The sequence below is a fragment of the Schistocerca cancellata genome, chromosome 1 (assembly GCF_023864275.1).
Source record: "Schistocerca cancellata isolate TAMUIC-IGC-003103 chromosome 1, iqSchCanc2.1, whole genome shotgun sequence".
Taxonomy (NCBI): domain Eukaryota; kingdom Metazoa; phylum Arthropoda; class Insecta; order Orthoptera; family Acrididae; genus Schistocerca; species Schistocerca cancellata.
This window is the reverse complement of record NC_064626.1, coordinates 1,109,648,123-1,109,669,851: the sequence shown is the minus strand read 5'-3', so window position 1 is coordinate 1,109,669,851 and position 21,729 is coordinate 1,109,648,123. Positions and strand designations below refer to the sequence as shown.

At 43.3% G+C, this 21,729-nt stretch overlaps 1 protein-coding gene across 1 annotated transcript in view; it reads left to right on the top strand.

The window, feature by feature from the left end:
• Positions 1 to 21,729, top strand: part of LOC126092074 (protein neuralized) — an 897,276-nt gene that overhangs the window by 295,711 nt on the left and 579,836 nt on the right. Inside the window, exon 2 of the mRNA XM_049907498.1 lies at positions 4,285 to 4,362. Within this exon, the coding sequence (XP_049763455.1) occupies positions 4,285 to 4,362 (78 nt within the window). The remainder of the gene's footprint in view (positions 1 to 4,284; positions 4,363 to 21,729) is intronic.

The following is a 21,729-nucleotide window of genomic DNA, read 5'->3' as shown; positions in this document are numbered from 1 at the left end:
TTTCATTTATTTACCGGAGATAAAATTCTTTTTGTCTCTTCAAATATGAGTGCCGTTTGTATACATATCGCGACAATTCTTCTGTTTCTGGTGAAGCTAATGTTTTATGTTTGAGGTACGTATGGTAAACAAAATGGGATACCTCTTTTAGATCATTTTAAAATTTGACCACAGGGTTTTCCAGTAGCTATATGGGCCATAGCAGTGTTACTGAAGCGTTGACTTCTACCTGTACCTTCAGCTGTAACACAATCGTTTTCGCCAGACCACACCTAACGAACCAGTTTAAAATTCCACTGTAATACTTGAAGTCTGCCACAATAAACCATGTCCCTGTGTAACCAGGGCAAGACTATCGCTTTGGAATAAAGGGATAGGCGTGATTTTCAGTAAAGTATTCTTTGAAAACTTTCTTGTTTAGCAAACCATTACTTTAACTCTGTATTGCTAGATGTTGAATAGGAACGATATGTGTGACGGTTGTCGGGAGTGATGGTGCTGGGTTCGAGAGGTAGGTGTAGTAACATTCCACAGATAATCACTTTTTACTAAACAACACAAAAATCCAAGCGTTAAAGTGTATACGCAGTTACGAGAACAGCCACGGAATTACATTTTTACAATAAGCATATACAGTGAACCCCAGAATGTACAATCATTTGAAACAGTACAATTAATATACCTTAGGAATTTTATAATAATTTTATGTAATGAACGCCAAAATGGACAATAATTTAAACAGTACAAAATAACAACACTTAGGAAGTTGTGTCTGTTTCAAAATTTATTAAATGAATGAAATGACACAATTTCCCTCGGTCATGGATGTGTGTGATGTCCTTAGGTTAGTTAGGTTTAAGTAGTTCTAAGTTCTGGGGAACTGATGACCTCAGATGTGAAGGCCCATAGTGCTCAGAGCACTTCATCCCTTCCTCTCTTCCTCTGTCCATTTTCTTCTCTGACTTTTTGGAACTGTTTCATCTTGAAAACCCTCCCACATTCCAATTTTCTACAGAGGTTGTACAAAAATATGAAAACACCACAAGAAATTTATGCTTGAACATAAATGCAGATACTAAGCAAGTAAGGCTGGGCTGTCGCATTTGATCATGAACGGCACCTGTCCAGTGACCTCAATACGCTGCAGTTTCAGTCGTGTTCAGAAGAGTGTTCTTTCCAGTGGGGAGTGCACTGTGTCACAGCCCACTGCACTCGACCGTGGACAAACTGTTGGTCCTCGTATGACGGGTGCTGCCGTGACCGAGGTAGCCGAAGTGTTTTGTGTTTCAACAGACATCATATCAAAATTATGCCATCTACAATGAGAGAGGAAACACGTCACCCGCTAAATCACAATACGGACATAAGTGTGTGTTGAGTTATCGTGATAGACGGTCATTGAAGAGGAGTGTGACGAAAAATAAGAGGACGACAGCTGCAAAAGTTACTGAAGAACTGAAACTCACACTCGCAATCCCTCTCGGGACCAAACCAACACGAAGGGAGCTCCAGTAGAAGGGAATTGCAGGGCCAGCTGGAGTTCCAAAACCTCCCATCAGTGATGCAAATGCCAGCAGGAGAACAAAGCTGTTTGCATTTCGTTAGTGTGGGTTGCCTACATCAGGGGCAGTTCGTTAGTGTGGGTTGCCTACATCAGGGGCAGGTATGCAGTCAGGTGCAAACCTATTGTTCTTCTTTGTTTGACAGGTCCTTAACTTATTGTTCTGTTAAGTGGTTTTCCATGTCGCTGCACTTAACCTAACACCCCCCTCCCCCCTCAGGAAGGGGCTGCTGGCGCATTTTTTAGTGCGGGTTGCCTACATCAGGGGCCGGTATACACTCAGGGGAAATCAAAGGAGAACAATAGGTTAAGTACCTTCAGTCAAAGGAGAACAATAGGTCTGCCACTGAGTGCATACCTGTCCCTGATGTAGGCAACCCCCACAAACAAAATGCGTCAGCACCCTCTTCCTGAGGGCGGAGGGGGGACGGGAGGGGGTGGGGGAACACTAGGTTAAGTGCAGCGACATGGAAAACCACTTAACAGAACAATAAGTTACGGACCTGTCAATCAAAGGAGAACAAGAGGTTAAGTACCTATCAGTCAAAGGAGAACAATAGGTTTGCACCTGAGTGCATACCTGCCCCTGATGTAGGCAACCCACTCTAACAAAATGCGCCACAAACAGCTTTGTTCTTTTACTAATGCCCGTAACAGGAAAATTTGGTGACGAACCCATAAAACCTGGACTATAGAGAAATGGAAGAAACTCATTTAGTCGGATGTGACTTGCTTAACACTTTTCAACTTCAGGAGTGAAACATGGCGGTCATTCGGTGATGATTTGGGCAGTCGTATCATTGACCATGGGCCTCATGGTTACTCTTCAAGGACGAATTACTGGAAGGATTTTATGATCATTTTGACTGGTCATATCCATCCCCTGTTACAGCGTTTGTTTCCGAACGCTGAGCTCCAAGTCGACAGGGACCCTGTTTACACAGCCTGTACCGTCCAGGGCTGGTTTTTTGAGCACGAGCGTGAGCTGTCTCGTCTCCGCCGGCCACCACAGTCATCAGACATCATTATTATTGAGCCTCGTGGTCTACTTTGGAAAAAGAAGGGGCGTGACCGTTATTCACCTCCATCATTGTTACCTGAACTTCACACTATTTTGGAGGAAGAATGGTATAAGATTCCGCTGAAAACTATACATGACCTGTATTTATCAGTTCCGAGACGCATGGAAGCTGTTTTGAATGAGAACGGTTTCCCTACACCTTACCAGCCGTGGTAATCTGTTGTGTTTCTGGTTTTTTCATATTTTTGTCCACTCCCTGCATGTGGGGCGGGCCAAAACTCACTACCCATCATAACCCATAGAAAACATTGAGGCAATCTTGTTTGTTTTCGATAATTTTGGGTACAAACACCAGAGTGACTGCTATATTTTTTCATCTAATTATTGATACAAAAACCATAATACATAGCTATTAAATCAAACATCCCCGACATTATTCACTGTTGATTCTGTTGCGAAGATTTTCTCTAATGAAGAGAGAGTTTTTCCTTTAAAAACGTGGCACAAAAGCGATTGTAATTTAATAGTAAACGATTGGAATAATAATTTCAGCACGTTCCACCTACAAGGAAGGCTGACTACAAGTTACGGCAACATTTTGAGGAAAGTTGATCTGCAGTGGATGGACTGTGCGGCTGGTCTGGCGGAGGTTGGAGTCCTCCCTCGGGCATGGGTGTGTGTGTTTGTCCTTAGGATAATTTAGGTTAAGTAGTGTGTAAGCTTAGGGACTGATGACCTTAGCTGTTAAGTCCCATAAGATTTCACACACATTTGAACATTTTTGCAGCGGATGACCCCAAGTTTAAAGTTTTTCAAACGATTGTCCAAAGAAAGAAAGTTATAAATAATCTGTAGGTTCAATAAAGTATTCAGTTTTTTCAGAATTAGAATTTTTTTTTTTAATTAGGTTGCGATGGGCTGTGACTTTGGCCCATCCTGTATCTTGTTCTGTCTTTCATTTCTTGCTTATTTACGCCAGTTTGTTCTAGGTCCTAACACATTGTGTTAAACTCGTTGGGGTTGCCTTCTAATTGTTCACAAAGCCGTACAATTTTTCTTTTCGGTCTGCTAGAACTGATTCTTTAGATCTCTTCTTTTCCTAATTTCGTCTGTAATCATTCCTACCTGACAGTGCAGTTCTGTATTACTTCTTTTTCGAAATGATTCTACGATCATTATATTTCCTAACATCTTCCTCACAGTTTCTCTTTCCTTTTTTCTCGTTTCATCTTCTTTAATTGATACTAAAATTAGTATTTCTAATGAGTATGGGCTTTCTGGCGAATAACTGTCCTGTAATTTTTGTATGAGTAGAGAATGATTTTTAATTATTATCGTACGATAAATGAAATGCTAAGCTCACGTTTCGTAATCTTGCTTTGGTGGCTTTATTCCCCCTCCATTAATTTGAATGACCTCTCCTTGATGCTTAGTGTTAAACTGGTCTGTTCTTATGATACACTCATACTTTATGTTTAATTTTAATGGTGCAACCTTGTTGCATGTCATTACCTCTAATTTTCCGATGGATATTTGTAGTCCTGGTTCTCCTGGTGTTTGATCAAGTACTTCTATCAATTTCTTTGGTACTGGACTTCACTGATAAGAGAAGAGCCTAGTTACCTGGTAACCATGAAAGCGCAGCGAAAGTGTTGTTTTCTCCATTGTGTGATCCTCGCACGTCTGCTTTTGCCGCTTTCAGAAGGGGGTGCAGGGAGTGGAGGCAGAACGGTCCAGCCAGCAGTAAGCGTGTCGCAGGGACCTGTGCGGTGCGAAAGGGGTAAGCTCCGTCTCCTTCACCTTGTGTTGACAGCAGCGAGAGTAGACGGGCGTTTGCGCTCGTTGCGGAACATCTATAGTGTATAAGACTGGTGTGCTAAGCTCTTTTACATGTTTCATGTAACTGAATCTCTGAACTGGTTTGGGACATGGGTATCGACTGTGGATGACGAACTACACCTGTGATTTAAATTAGCAGTTTATGTAGGTATGATATACAACCAGTCACTTTTCGAATTTAATATGATTTACTGTACCATTAATTAATTCTTGGATGAACACAGACATATTAATAACTTGAAAAAGTATTAATTTTCCACAATAATATTTATTAGTTCGTTGTGAATCAGCTTTCGGCTTCTTAGGTCATCGTCAGATAACTTGATGCTAGTACGGGAACATTATATTCGGGACTTTGTGCAGGTAGATGCTGGGGTCGTAGTACTGTCGAAAATAAGGGAAGTTTGGGCGTAAGTTAATGAAATATGTACGGATAAAAAAAATCATTATATTTTTGGATACTTGGCATCCTAATATCCATAAGAAAATCAGTTCGATAATGTACATTTTAGCCTACTTACACACATCCCCACCCACCCACCCACCCACCCACACTCACACACACACAGTGAAAAGTGCGCCTTGGAATGTGCGCTGTCTGATCGATTTGAAGAGTACTGATAGTGCAATCCACTGGTGTGATACCTCTTACAGAGTCGTCGATTCTTTCGTCTAGAGCAGGAGCAGTCAAAATTTTGTACCTACCGCCCACTTTTTTATCTCTGTTGCTACTAAAATTTTCTAACTGCCCACCGGTTCCAAATAATGGTAATTTATAAAGTAGGGAAGTAACTTTTATTTATAAAGCAGAGTTACAGCAAGTTAAAGCATGTAATAAAAATTGCTTCCCGAACACGTTATGTCAAAATGTTATGAAAACGTAATGAAAATATTTTAAAAATGCATACCGCCCACCACGAAAGCCAGAACGCCTACTAGTGGGTGGCAGGGACCAGGCTGACTGTCACTGGTCTAGAGTGTTTTCTTCTGTATCATCAGGAAATTCTATTCGGCAAGCCCTGCTTCGAATCTGCTACAACACACACACACACACACACACACACACACACACACACACACACACACACACACATATGCACGCACGCATGCGCACTCGCACTTGTACTTACCTGGTTTTATCACGAGCTGGACGTGGATTCGTATGTAAGGTTCGCTAATGAACAAAGTGATTATTAACTGCATCCAGTGCTTTTTTTCTAAAAAAAACTTGAGCGTACTCCGACATTGGATATAATGTAGCAAAAATTACTTATAACTGAAGCATTGGATACCAGCCGTCTGCTTCTAGCCATGTCATCAACATGTCGAACTACAAAAAAATGGTATCGGACTCTTCAGTTGTTTTTACAGTTCAAATGAAGCAGGCGATAATGAGAATGGTTCAAATGGCTCTGAGCACTATGGGACTTAACTGCTACGGTCATCAGTCCCCTAGAACTTAGAACTACTTAAACCTAACTAACCTAAGGACAGCACACAACACCCAGCCATCACGAGGCAGAGAAAATCCCTGCCCCCGCCGGGAATCGAACCCGGGAACCCGGGCGTGGGAAGCGAGAACGCTGCCGCACGACCACGAGATGCGGGCCGATAATGAGAAACACCCAAATATACAAGAGAACGTGGTATCGAACACTTCAGTATGTATCACCTCAAATGAAGCATGTGATTTCCATCAACCCCTGAACAATAAAATAAAATGGTATCATACACTTCAATTGACCTATAACACACTTCAAAAGAAACAGGTGAGTCCAATCAACCGTTCGACATACAAAACAATAGAAGAAAATATTACCAAACACATATTTTAACCTATAAGACACCACTAAAAGACACAATACAACAAAAAGCATCCACACCTATCATCAACAGCAATAGAATCTACACTACAAAAATCTTTTGTAACCTTGTTTGGCTCCCAAAATGGCATAGATGATGGGTGGTATGCCGTGCTTCAACTGACCCAATTTTTAATACAGCTGAAAATTTATTTAACTATAAAACTACAGTGCAACTTACATTAATAGCATTACAACAGTTTCCAATCTGACTTTAGTTCATGGCTGGTGTAGTCTTCACGCCTTCTTACTTTACTCTTGCTATCAGTAGCAAGATGTCTGCCTTTCGTGAACCAAGAGCGTACATAGTGCATGGGCTGGAACAACATCAGTGGAGGACCAACCAACATCGTAAAAAAATTACTTTGTCGACAAAAAAGTTTAGGGGTACGCATCCCCCAGCGTTCCCCCAGAAAAACAGCACTGACTACATCTACACGCACAGGGTGACTATGCTGATGCGGACGAACTGTAGCAAATGATCCATGAGATGATAAGGAACAAAAAATGTTATATGGAGATATGACTGGAAATGCGTTGCGAGGTAGCTATACCCACTTGAAAGTCGAGGCAAAATATCTGTGACAGTGACCCAGGTACCAGCACCAGACCAGAATGGGGTAAGCCAGATGACCGTGTGGAACATTCTCCAAGACAATTGCCAGTATGCGTATCACTTACGATGCATGCAGGTCTTGTTACCTACGGACTTGCCTCCGAGGCGACAGTTTTGTCGCTGGTTCGTCGCACACGCCGCGGTGCTGGGACTTCTATCGTCGATGAAATGGGGCTGTCTTTACGAGGGAAGATATCGTCAACCTTCACAACATTCACCTGTGGGCTATGGAAAATCCTCGTGGTATAGCGAGCAGCGAACCATCAGCAGCGGTTCAGCCACCACGTATGGCCCGGGATTATTGGCGACCGCCTCGTGGAACCAGTTATACTTCCACGACGCCTTACAGGCGAGACATATCCGCACTTCCTGCGGGTGACGTTGCCTCCTGTGCTGGAAGATATATCTTTCGTGGCACTAAGGTTAACGTGGCTACTTCATGATAGTGCTTCAGCTCACTGCCCTCTTGAGTGTGGACCTGAAAAACTAGTACAGACACAATATTCCCGTTTGCCTCGTGTGTTCTTATGTCACCTTTCAACCACTGAGACCTACAGTGTCAAAGATCGTATTGAAACTTTCACTCCCAAAGATCATTTATCGGCACCTTCAGGTGTGTGTACCTGCTATGGAATGCGTCTCAGCCCACATATCCATATGATTCTTTTTGCGCCTTTTCCTATCAGGCATCGTTTCGTGAAGTTAGTGCCCGTTTAGCAAAACCATCCCGTATGAAATTTAGAAGTGAATGATATAAATGAGGTAGCATGGGTTGAATATTTAACTGAGTTGTTTAAGGATAAGAAAAACTACCAGCAAACGGAAATAAAGCAGAGATCAGTATACAAGTAAACATTGGTGTAAGTATTGCACATGCAGAAGTAGAAGCAGCTGTAAGTTTGCTTAAAAAAGAAGCTACTCTCCAGAGGAAGATGGGATTCCCAATGAATTATTGAAGTATGCAGGATATCCACTTACTGAACAATTAACCAAGTTGGTTAACAATGTTATAATTCGTAATAAAATTCCAAATGAATGGAGGACTACTATTACTGTCCTCGTGTACAAAAAAGGACGTAGGAAAAATCCGTCAAAGCAGAAGCAAACGAAGTGGCAGGATGTTTCAGTGATACAGTTTCGAAATACAAACGTATAGGAACTGATGCAAGGGCAAAAATATGCAAAACAACAGCGAGACCAAAAAGACATTCGCAATTGAGACAAGGCTTGAAACATCAAAAACTTGAAGGCTTGTGGAAACCACGGAAATGAAAATTCTGCGGAGGGTTGCAGGGAAGACACTGAGAGATAGAGGGAGAAGTAAAAGCAGATGTTCACCGCTGAACTTGTAATCAGATACTACGCGGTTCTTTCTCATTTTTATATGTGTTACCATACAGTTATGTCCATTTGAGAGAGAGAGAGAGAGAGAAAGAGAGAGAGAGAGAGAGAGAGAGAGAGAGAGAGAGAGACGTGTTCCACAGGTTAAGGCGCTAGACGCACAATAGGGAGGATCGGGCTCAACTCCCTGTTTGGTTATCGAAAATTTAAGTACTTGACGGTTTTCATAAATCGCTTAAGGCGGATGTTTCCTGAAACATGACCAGGACTGATTTCTTTTCCATCGTCGTCTAATCCGAGCACGTGCTTAGGCCGGTATTACACAATCAGATTTCTTTGTCAAAGATTTGATCAAAGACGTGATCAAATATTCCGTCACATATATTTGACAAAGATCTTTGACGTAGCGCTAGAAGGGGTATTACACTGTCATCATATTTTTCGTCAAAGTTCAAGATGGCTGACAACAACAACTTGTTATTAACCGCAGCAGTTGCATGTACCACAATTGCACTGTGTGCACATGCGGAAGAGAAGCGGGGGGAAAAAACGAAACGTACCTGGGTGAAACCGTGGGTTTTACGACGACACGATAAAAGCATTCAACAAAACTTGTTACGTGAGCTTATAGTGGTGAACGTCAAGTCGTACATCAATTACTTAAGAATGGATGAGCATACATTTCTGTATGTGGTCAGTGAAGTGTTTCCTCATATCACAAAGCACAATATTCACTTAAGAACTGCTACATCTGCAGAAGACAGGCTCACTGTAACACTCAGATTCCTTGCTATAGGAGAGAGTTAGGTTAGGTTAGGTCTCCAATCTTCTTAATCTATTTTTGTATTCAGAGTCCCTCACGTTGTAAAGCACCTCATCAGCTTCATACATCTCTATTAATTTTGTAGTTGTCAGTACACACCAATTGTATTTACCGGAAATGTTTATAGAAACACTACAGGTGACAGAACGCTGCATCGATGCCAGCGCTCCACGTGGTAACATGTCACATTGCAGTGAACAGAAGACAAGCGACTTCTTTGATCAAATCTACAGCGAGGCCCTAGATTTGATCAAATATTTGACGACATTTGACAAAGTTCCCTATTACACCATCAAATTTCTTTGACAAAGATATTTGACAAAGAAATTTGATAGTGTAATACCAGCCTTAGCGTCTGTTGACCTTTTTATCGACAGGATGTTAAATTTTAATTTTCCTCTCTTTTACGCGACGATTACTACTCTTCCCAATATATTTGCAAAACAACAAATATTTGCACCTTTTAATATTACAGAGCGGTCATAATTACATGGCACAATGCGTTGGAGTTCATTGAACATCGTACAGGACATTTTTCTTCACGTGTTCTCCAGATTCGAGATAGGAGGGATGTGAAATTCTTCTCATTGCACAGTGAAAGTAATTCCAAACTGCGGATGCGAGGTGCAAGGGTCCGAAACACCTGCTGTACGGCTGGTCACAGCTACGACATTTGCAACGTTTTGTGACCTTTTCACGTCACGTCACTAATATGCTGCGTGGGACACGCATTTCAGCCTTTCAAAGTTTGCAAACTCGTGCGTTCCCGGTGTGCGTTATTTGTTTCTTGATTTCTGGTATGCTGAAGGTGGGGAGGTTCCATTGACTGGAGAATGATGGTGCATTTAATCTCCCCTTTATTTGTGAAGCTTGTACTCGAGTTTTGAATTGAGGGAGTCACGACTACAGAGCACGTCGTGTACGAGGCTGTTATGAGTACTGCTGCTGTAACTAACCAGCGCGCCGTTTTTGTTTCTAGGTCCCTGTCAGTACGAAAGTGAGAAAATGTGGTATCCGTCCTAGCCCGCACGACCGTCTTTTCTACACAGGACGCAGGTTACACCAGTCAACACAAGAAAAGGCGGCCCGTGGGTCCCAAGAAACTCTTATTCGGTCAGAGTCTGAGGAAAAAACCCCGAGCTGACAACCGCGATTTCGGTTCTCGGTGATTTCCGGAAATGACAGCAAGCGAACGAATGGCGACGAATGGAAACTGAACTTACGTGCTTGCAGTAGTAAGATGTAGTAGTAGAGCTGCAAATGGTGCCGCAAGTAGGGAGCACAGATTAGGGTTGTGACATCTTGCTGGCAACGTCTTTAGAAACGTAGCATAAGCTGTTAGAGGAAGAAATAGGAGAGGGCGTTGGCCGTATTCCTGTCAAAACAGTGATCACTGCGACCTCCATATTCATTTGGGAACTAAGGATAACCTGAATGTCTCACACCCTTCAGCGACAGAATCCCAAAAAAGTTTCAGTCCAAGGTAGCCCATTCTCGGGGAAGACTGACGGCGCCACGTAAGCCACTACCACGCCAATACCAGTGGCTGTATTTTGTCACTTGGAGTTATCGTGTGCTGTCGGTCGCTTCTGTTCATTTACCTCTATACTCCACAGCGCTTAAGATTTGCGTGGAAAAAATTTTTACAGAAAAAGTTGAACGTGAGCATAAAATAAGGTTCCCAGATCGGTAAACCCCCTTAAACGCCTCTGTGCGCGCTGTGATTAGTTTAATCTTGTCTTCGCGACAGGTACGGGAGGAATACGTAGGAGTTTTGGTATGTTCTTAAAGTCATATTTAAAGCTGGTTCTTAAATATTTTACGTATATCTTCGAGCGTCTATCAGTTCAGTTTTTCCAGCGTCTCCGTGACGCTCTAATGTGACTCAATCCTGTGACCATTAATGCTGCCCTTCTTTGTATACGAGTGTCTTTAATAACCCCTGTTAGTCCTCTTTCGTATTAGTCAAACACACTTGACCCAATTCTAGAACTGGTCACATGACTGCTTTGTCAGCATTTTCCTTGGTAGACTGATTACATTTCTCCAGTAACCTACCGATGAACCGAAGTATTTTTTCAGTCATCAGCTTTTGACTGGTTTGGTGCGGTCCGCCACGAATTTCTCTCCTGTGCCAACCTTTCCATCTCAGAGTAGCACAGCCTACGTCCTCAGTTATTTGCTGGATATATCCCAGTCTCCGTCTTCCTCTACACTCTTTTACCCTCTACAGCTCCTTCTAGTACCATGGAAGTTAATCTCTGATGTCTTAACAGCTGTTCTGTCATTCTGTCCCTTCTTCTTGTCAATGTTTTCCATAAATTCCTTTCCTCGCCGGTTCTGCAGAGAACCTCCTCATTCCTTACCTTAACATTTCACCTGATTTTCAACATTCTTCTGTAATACCACATCTCAAATGCTTCTATTCTACACTGTTCCTGTTTTCCCGCAGTCCATGTCTCACCGCTGTGAAATGCTGTGCTCCAAACGTACACTGTCAGAAATTTCTTCCTCAAATTTAGACCTATGTTTGATACTAGCAGACTTCTCTTGGCCAGGAATTCCCTTTTTTCCATTGCTGGTCTGCTTTCGATGTCCTCCTTGCTCCGTCCGTCATGGGCTATTTTCTGCCTAGGTAGCAGAATTCCTTAACGTCATCTATTTCGTGATCACCAGTTCTGATGTTAAGTCTCTCGCTGTTCTCATTTCTGCTACTTCTCGTTACTTTCGACTTTCTTCGATTTTCTCCCAATTCATATTCTTTACTCATTAGACTGTTCATTCCATTCAACAGATCCTGTAACCCTTCTTCACTCTTACTGAGGACAACAGTGTCATCTGCGAATCTTATCACTGATAATCTTTCATCTTGAATTTTAATCCCGCTCTTGGATCCTTCTTTCATTTGCGTCATTGCTTCTTACGTATAGATTGAACAGCAGGGGCGGAACACTACATGTCTGTCTTGCACCCTTTTTAACCTGTGCACTTCGGCTTCCAGTCTTATTGTTCTCTCTGGTTCCTTGTATATTTGTATATTATCCGTCTTTTCCTATAGTTTACTCCTATTTTTCTCCGGATTTCGAACATTTTGCATCGACGAAGGCATTTTCCAGATCGACAGATGACCTGAGTGACCTGGTTGACAATCTGAGCAGTTCTCTTAGGTTGTTCGCAGATGATGCTGTAATTTAACGTCTAGTAAGGTCATCCGAAGACCAGTATCAGTTGCAAAGCGATTTAGAAAAGATTGCTGTATGGTGTGGCAGTTGGCAGTTGACGCTAAATAACGAAAAGTGTGAGGTGATCAACATGAGTTCCAAAAGAAATCCGTTGGAATTCGATTACTCGATAAATAGTACAATTCTCAAGGCTGTCAATTCAACTAAGTACCTGGGTCTTAAAATTACGAACAACTTCAGTTGGAAAGACCACATAGATAATATTGTGGGGAAGGCGAGCCAAAGGTTGCGTTTGATTGGCAGGACACTTAGAAGATGCAACAAGTCCATTAAAGAGACAGCTTACACTACACTCGTTCGTCCTCTGTTAGAATATTGCTGCGCGGTGTGGGATCCTTACCAGGTGGGATTGACGGAGGACATCGAAAGCCGGCCGCGGTGGTCTAGCGGTTCTAGGCACTCAGTACGGAACCGCACGACTGCTACGGTCTCAGGTTCGAATCCTGCCTCGGGCATGGATGTGTGTGATGTCCTTAGGTTAGTTAGGTTTAAGTAGTTCTAAGTTCTACGGGACTGATGACCACAGATGTTTAGTCCCATAGTGCTCAGAGCCATTTGAACCATTTGACATCGAAAGGGTGCAAAATAGGGCAGCTCGTTTTGTATTATCACGTAATAGGGGAGAGAGTGTGGCAGATATGATATGTGAGTTGGGATGGAAGTCATTAAAGCAAAGACGTTTTTCGTCGCGGCGAGATCTATTTACGAAATTTCAGTCACCAACTTTCTCTTCCGAATGCGAAAATATTTTGTTGAGCCCAATCCACATAGGTAGGAATGATCATCAAAATAAAATAAGAGAAATCAGAGCTCGAACAGAAAGGTTTAGGTGTTCGTTTTTCCCGCGAGCTGTTCGGGAGTGGAATGGTAGAGAGATAGTATGATTGTGGTTCGATGAACCCTCTGCCAAGCACTTAAATGTGAATTGCAGAGTAATCATGTAGATGTAGATGTCCTTGCCTTGATTTTTCTTCAGTCTTGCTTCCATTATCAGCGGCGTCAGATATGCCTCTCTCGTCCTTTACCTAAATCTATCACCTGCTTAACCTACATTTGACCCTCCAATTTCATCTCCCAACAAACTGTTACGCCCTGTTATTTCTACTATTTGACTGATTCAATTTGTGACTCATTGACGTTGTAGTCACAGGATACAAAGTTTTCGAGTTTTGTGAAGTTGACAGTTATTCACACCAGAACATTTGAAGCAAGTTGCCAATCTCGGCTCCAGTTTAAAATTTTATCAAGATCCAACTGAATGTTAGTGCCGCTTTTTTCAGACAGTACTTCACTACAGATGATGATGATGTTTAGTTTGGGGGGCGCTCAACTGTGCAGGCATCAGTGCCCGTATAAAGTCCCAATTTTTACACAGTCCAATTTTTAGCTCAATCCAATCTAGCAACTGTCACGAATGATGGTGATGAAATGATGACGACAACACAAACACCCAGTCCCCGGCCAGAGAAAATTCCCAACCCTGCTGGGAATCGAACCCGGGACCCCGTGGTCCAGGGCCACTAGACCACGAGCTGCGGCCATTACTTCGTTATAGATAACTGCATCATCTGTGTAATGTCTTAGGTTACTGTTTATATTGTCCGCAAGCTACTTCTTGAAATGTCGTCGACTCTCCGTCTAAAATAACATTGTGTGTCCTCCCTGCAAAGAAATCCTCAGTCCAGTCACAATTCCTCTTGATACCCCATACGATGACACTTTCGATAAGAAGCGCAGATGTGGCTCTGGCTCAAATCTTTTTCAGGGAAGGCAAGAAATACTCTAACCAATTGCCTGCTTTGATCCATGGCTTTCAGGTTGAATCGTGAGAAAAGCACGAGTTGGGTATCATATAACAGAAGTCGTCGGATACGAAGCTTCACGAAGGATACTTTGCCGAAAGGTAATTTCACACTTTGCCTAAAGGTAATTTCACATGGGCATTGTTTCACGGCAATAGCGTTGCCGTCAACATTGCTTCAATGTGACTGCAATAGACTGCAATTTTGCGTTATGGCTGGGCAATATGTTGCAGGCAGTTGCCGACGTGTTGCCTGGGATCTACCAATGTTGTCGTCCTCCGTGGGTGGAGAATATTTCGTACTAGCTTAGCGCCCGGTGCTTCGCTCGCGTAGACTTTTCTTGTTTTGATTTCATCGAATTTTTATGTTGTTCACAAACTGCAACACCCTCTAAGCGTTTCATACTAATTAACCCCATATAAGCATGGTCTTTTCTGAATGTAATTCTGACCAAAAAGCGATTCTGGTTTGTTAATCATGCCTTTTGCGTTGTAGAGGAGACATTTCCATAGCAATTTTCAGCCCCTAACAAATATTCGCTTATGTCTAACCGAGAAGTGAAATACCAATTTTCATAAATTTAGCTCAATTTTTTTAATGTATCGAAATATTTTATACAAAATTTTATCCCCTATTGCACTCCCTTAGGGGTTGAATTTCCAGAAATCCTGAAACATGTATTTTTTTTTATTTTCTGGCTGAGAAACAAAATACCAGTTTTCATAGTTATAGCTTCAAAAGTCCGTTAATAGCGACATTCCTTCAAAAAGCCTTTCATCTCCTATTTCAAGCCCTTAGGAGTGGAATTTCGGACAATCCCTTCTTAAAGGATGCCTACAATACAAGATCCATACCCTCTCCAAATTTCAAGTTTCTTTCCTTGCGGGTTTGAGCTCTTCTATGAAGAGTCAGTCAGTCAGCCAGGACATTGCCTTTTATATACAGAGATTGCTTGGCAATATCTATCTCTGCTCTTGTCTGTAAATGATTCCCTCTCGCCCTCCCCTTTCTTCCCTGCTTCTGTCACGGAGAATGCTGCAGTGACGTGCCTCAGGGAGAAAAATATCGCTTCGCTTTCGTTCGAATGTTGTCGCGCGGACATACAATCACATGTGTTTTTTGTTGTGTACAGTAATGTAAAAGTGGGAAAACGAGAGAACTGTCAATATTTTAAGTCCGATTCATGTACGACCATAGCTACGAGGCGTCGAAATTAATGTAGCCTATACAACGATCAAAACCCGGAAAAAAAAGTTGGCAAGCTGTGTCTGATGAGCTCAAAATGAAGTCCTCGAACCTATGCCAATTGCGAGGCAAAAATATGCATAGGAAGAGTGGTGGCGGGTTCCCGGGTTCGATTCCCGGCGGGGTCAGGGATTTTCTCTGCCTCGTGATGGCTGGGTGTTGTGTGCTGTCCTTAGGTTAGTTAGGTTTAAGTAGTTCTAAGTTCTAGGGGACTGATGACCATAGATGTTAAGTCCCATAGTGCTCAGAGCCATTTTTTTTGAAGAGTGGTGGCGCAGGTGCTTCATCCATGTGGTTTGTGTGTTTGATTTCGTGAGTTTCATACTACTTGCAGACGTACCTGAAGAAGGATTTGATGGTATAAAAAGTGGTGTGTGCGGATGACCAAAAATAATATAAAACTGTCGAGTTATTTCAAACTTCCCGTAACGAAATCATTCAGTCCTTCTAGCAAAGCGTTGTATAGGCCTATCTCTGCTACCATGAGGCTTCTTTATAAATAGTACACTTTAAAAAGGTATACAAACTTCTGTACGAATCACCAGTAGCTAAACACCGAGGGCTGGTCGCCAGTCAGGTTGTAACTTGTATAGATGCTCTCATATTTGTATCGAAAACGTGTTCTGAGATTCTGGTAAAATTCTGGAACAGGTATGTATGCAGCAAACATCAGTTCACTTTTAAATTTTCTGAAGCGTACCGCTTACTTAGAAAAGAACGCATCCACAAAGCCGGATTTCTCTTGTTCTCGCTAACTTGATTCCTTGAGTGATGTAAAAGCAGTAGATCCACACTTAACTAGCACTAGCTCGCGTGTGTCCATTTTATGCCAATACTGTGCCCCTTGTAAAAACATCTGACTCGAAACTGCATTGTCAAAAACATTGCTGGACAGTAGTGGCGCAGTAATGCCTGGTAGTCTTGTAGTACACATGTTGAGGAGGTGGTGCCCCACATCTCTTAAACATTTGACAAATGTCATATCATCGCGTGAGCTGCTGCGAAAACTTTTACGCGAGAACCTGATGATGGTCAGACGAGTGAAACTGGCTGTGTAAATAAAGTATTTTCCCAACAGCTCAATGTCGTAATATGGCATTTTTCAAGTAGTACGTGTCGCAAATCGTGTGGCTGCAATGTTGTTGGGCTATATTTTCGGCAATATATACACTACTAGCCATTAAAATTGCTACACCACGAAGATGACGTGCTACAGACGCGAAAATTTAACCGACATGAAGAAGATGCTGTGATATGCAAATGATTAGCTTTTCAGAGAATTCACACAAAGTTAGCGCCGGTGGCGACATCTACAACGTGCTGACTTGAGGAAAGTTTCCAGCCGATTTCTCATACACAATCAGCAGTTAACCGGCGTTGCCTGGTGACACGTTGTTGTGATGCCTCGTGTAAGGAGGAGAAATGCGTACCATCACTTTGATAAAGGTCGGATTGTAGCCTATCGCGATTGCGGTTTATCGTACCGCGACATTGCTGCTCGCGTTCGTCGAGATCCAATGACTGTTAGCAGAATATGGAATCGGTGGGTTCAGGAGGGTAATACGGAACGCCGTGCTGGATCCCAACGGCCTCGTATCACTAGCAGTCGAAATGACAGGTATCTTATCCGCATGACTGTAACGGATCGTGCAGCCACGTCTCGATCCATGAAACAAAAGATGGGGACGTTTACAAGACAACCATCTGCACGAACGGTTCGACGACGTTTGCAGCAGCATGGACTATCAGCTCGGAGACCATGGCTGCGGTTACCGTTGACGCATCCGTGTTTGGCGACATGCGGTGAACGCACATTGGAAGCGTGTATTCGTCATCGCCATACTGGCGTATCACCCGGCGTGATGGTATGGGGTGCCATTGGTTACACGTGTCGGTCACCTCTTGTTCGCACTGACGGCACTTTGAACAGTGGACGTCATATTTCAGATGTGTTGCGACCCGTGGCTCTACCCTTCATTCGATCCCTGCGAAACCTTAAATTTCAGCAGGACAATGCACGACTGCATGTTACAGGTCCTGTACGGGCCTTTCTGGATACAGAAAATGTTCGACTGCTGCCCTGGCCAGCACATTCTCCAGATCTCTCACCAATTGAAAACGTCTGGTCCATGGTGGCCGAGCAACTGGCTCGTCACAATACGCCAGTCACTACTCTTGATGAACTGTGGTATCGTGTTGAAGCTGCATGCGCAGCTGTACCTGTAGACGCCATGCAAGCTCTGTTTGACTCAATCCCCAGGCGTATCAAGGCCGTTATTACGGCCAGAATTGGTTGTTCTGGGTACTGATTTCTCAGGATCTGTGCAGTCAAACTGCGTGAAAATGTAATCACATGTCAGTTCTAGTATGATATATTTGTCCAATGAATACCCGTTCATCATCTGCATTTCTTCTTGGTGGAGCAATTTTATGGCCAGTAGTGTAATTTTAATGGCACATTTAAGAGACATCGCAGGGCTGTCGTAGCATAGTCGGACAGCTCAGACTTATAAGGTACGGGGGGGGGGGGGGGGGAGGCGCTATGCCAGAAGACACCCGAGGGGCGCAGCTGCTGGTCGACGCCAAGGTCGAATATCGTAGCTCCCTACGCGCGCCTGTGGGAGGCGCGTGTCTGTCGCGCGACAGGTGCTGGGGCGCCATGTGGCGCACGGGTTCGGGACACGCTTCGCCTGCTGTTGCGCCGGTCACCGGCCCGCTCCACGCCGACCTGCCGCCGCCACTAGATTTATTGCTGCGCATCCATCTTACGCCAAATTACATTAACGCTCTCCATTATTCGGCCATTCCGCTATCAAAATCCACCCAATCGTTATCCCGCCGCTACAGTACTCCATCCCTCTTGCCCCTTCCCTTCTGAAGTGGTGCCGGCGACGTGTAGCTGCCATTATTGGAACACCATTTAATCGTTTTAATTTCCCCCTCCCCCCACGACTTCAAAGCTGAATCGGCGACCGTCGTTAAACCTGTTAACTCGACGGTCTGTATCGCGCTTCCAATCGTTTGTTTACAGGAACAAAATTGGTGTCCCATTTTTTAAGGTTCGACCGAGTGCCACGTCGTCTCTGGTCAGCTTGTGGAAAGCCAGGTGAGCTGCTCCGGACGATCGTGGTTCTCGTTTTTCATGTTCGTCTGCAATTTTCACGCCTGTAGATCGATTGTACTTTAGATAGCTGAGATGAAAAGGTTGGCAGAGGAGAGGAATTCGTGGAGGGCCCTATCAAACCATTCAGAAGACTGATGACCCAAAAGAAAAGAAAAAAAAAATGCTGAGAGAGAGAGAGAGAGAGAGAGAGAGAGAGAGAGAGAGAGATATCTATAGTTCCGGTAAGAGTCAAGTACCTCTCGAAGAGATCTCAACTGTAGTACAGTATTACGACTTACGTATGAGAGTACAGTCTCTTAACATGAAAAATGTTTAATTTAATTTTTATTTATTTATTTTAAACCAGAGAACAGTTTGGGTTCAGAAGAAAGGTAAAAACGCCTGAGACAATACTGTTAAAAGATTTCAGAGTCTTAGCCGCATTTGGACATTGAAATGTATCAATGGTCACGGATGAAAATTTGTACCAGATTCGACCCGGATTTCCCGCTTTACGCGAACGGTCACATTGACCGCCTGGACTATCCGAACACGCTTCCCTTCAAACTCAAATTTCCAGCCCGTCACACACTACTCTTATTGCAAAACTTACTCATGAACCCATTTCTCGCACATCTTGATTCCCGATCCGTCTTTCAGTGCGGATGCACAACATACCCGATCTCTTTGTCCGCAGCTCGTGGTCGTGCGGTAGCGTTCTCGCTTCCCGCGCCCCGGTTCCCGGGTTCGATTCCCGGCGGGGTCAGGGATTTTCTCTGCCTCGTGATGACTGGGTGTTGTGTGATGTTCTTAGGTTAGGTAGGTTTAAGTAGTTTTAAGTTCTAGGGGACTGATGACCATAGATGTTAAGTCCCATAGTGCTCAGAGCCATTTTTGAACCTGATCTCTTATTGGAATAATGATGTGTGAGTGTTGTGTTCATGAATAGGTGATGCTATGTCAGTTGGGGGAGGTGGGTTTAAGTGACCACTCTAAGTGAAATGGAATTTTCGTGAAACCATCGCTATTCACAGAAGCTTGTCACATATACATCTCCAGTCTACTTACTGTATCAACGAAATATGTACAGCTAAGGTGAAAGTATATATTATAGGAGACAAGAGGGTTGGAACTTGAATAGTGGCAACTATTTATTCACAGGCGATACAAAAGATTTACATCTTTGCACCTGTTACTGTCCTTCAAAGTAGGCACCAGCGTTGTGTAGAACCCGTTGCCAGCGATGTGGAAGGCATAGTATACCGTAAGCAGAGCCTGTTCTGTGGATGGTGCGAATGGAGCGGTCTACTGCCTGTCGAGTCTCTGGAACAGTTCTGAAGCGGATGCCACGAAGTGGTTCCTTCGTCTTCAGAATCAAACCAAAGTCACAAGAACGTAAGTCCGGGGACTATGGTAGACGGCACAGTACTTACCAGTCCCATCGACCGAACAGAGCAGTCACAGCTTGCGCTGTACGAGCATTGTCGTGGTAAATGATGAGTGGGTTACTCAGAAAGTGTCGCAGCTTCTTTCGCAAAGCTTTTTTTTTTTTTTTTTTTTTTTTTGGAGCATCACCTGCGACCAGCTTTGCGAAAAAAGCGGCGACACTTTCTGCGTAACCCACTCATCATTTTCCACGCTGCTCTACTCAGTCGATGGGACTGGCAAGTACTGTACCATCCACCATACTCCCCGGACCTAAGTCCTTGTGACTTTGATTTGATTCCGAAGATGAAGGAACCACTTCGTGGCATTCGCTTTAGAACTGTTCCAGAGATTTGACAGGCAGTAGAATGCTCCATTTGCACCATCAACAGAAGAAGCTCTGCTAACCGTATATACGCCTTCCACATCGCTGGCAACGTGTTCTACACATTGCTGGTGACTACTTTGACGGACAGTAATAGGTACAAACATGTAACTCTTTTGTACCGGTTGTGAATAAATAGTTGCCTCTATTTAAGTTTCAATCCTCTTATAAACGTTTTTCTGAATGTTTACACAGTGGCCACTTTTCCCTACCAAATGGGGTAAAGTGATTACTCCTTTGCCTCCTTTCCCAAAGAGACTTTTTAGTTTAAAAGAGATGGGTAGGCTTGTAGTTTCTATTTCACCATTGATTATTGTTAGGAGAACAGTAATACAAACGAGAAAGAAGCATGGTGCAGTACATTGTTGGCACAAAAAGGTCAACAAATGAGAAGTATTGATATGGGTTCAGTACCATCTAAGATAAGTACAACTGGATCTTGAGCAATTGGCTTTGCATGTTTTAAAAAATGTTCAAACCAATCCAAAAATTTCGTTCTACATCCACTCGCTAAAGTGGCACGCAAATTTTGTTCCTGGCGGAGCCCCATTTCAAAGTTCAACCTTCATTCTTCGCCTAGGGAAGATTGCGAAAGGGTGAATGAAATCTCCTCCTGCAGACATGCACATTACAAAAGTCGGCAGCAATTCTCAGCTGAAGCAGTGGCTCCGACTTGTCGTCTTCTTTGAGTGCAAACACTTTGCTGTTCTTGGGCTGAACTGTCAGAAGACCAGTTTCATCTACATATCAGTTTCATATACATTACAATCGTTTACCTTGCACTGTCTTAGGGATATCAAAGAACTTGTGTACGACGCTTGTACTCTAGCCACAGAAGCAAATTCTGGCTAAGACTAATATTAGGATGCCGTTCTCTAAAGCCGCCACGCAGTCTTTGCCTGCCATTTCAGGCTCTTTGTTGAAACGGTGTGGTATTTTGTTACGCCCCGCCAACTGGAATGCTAATCGCCGTAGCATTCACAGTAATTTCGTAAAATAGCTTTTCCATTTCAAAAATGTGGCTAAGGATGTCTTGCTCTTGATCTTCACTAAAATACCCTTAAGTGGCTACAACCTTTTTATTGTTGTTGTTGTTCTTGTGGTCTTCAGTCCAAAGACTGGTTTGATGCAGCTCTCCATGCTACTCTATCCCGTGCAAGCTTCTTCATCTCCCAGTACCTACTGCAACTTACATCCTTCTGAATCTGCTTAGTGTATTCATCTCTTGGTCTCCCTCTACGATTTTTACCCTCCACGCTTCCCTCCAATACTAAATTGGTGATCCCTTGATGTCTCAGAATATGCCCTACCAACCGATGCCTTCTTCTAGTCAAGTTGTGCCACAAACTCCTCTTCTCCCCAATTCTATTCAATCCCTCCTCATTAGTTATGTGATCTACCCATCTAATCTTCAGCATTCTTCTGTAGCACCACATTTCGAAAGCTTCTATTCTTTTCTTGTCT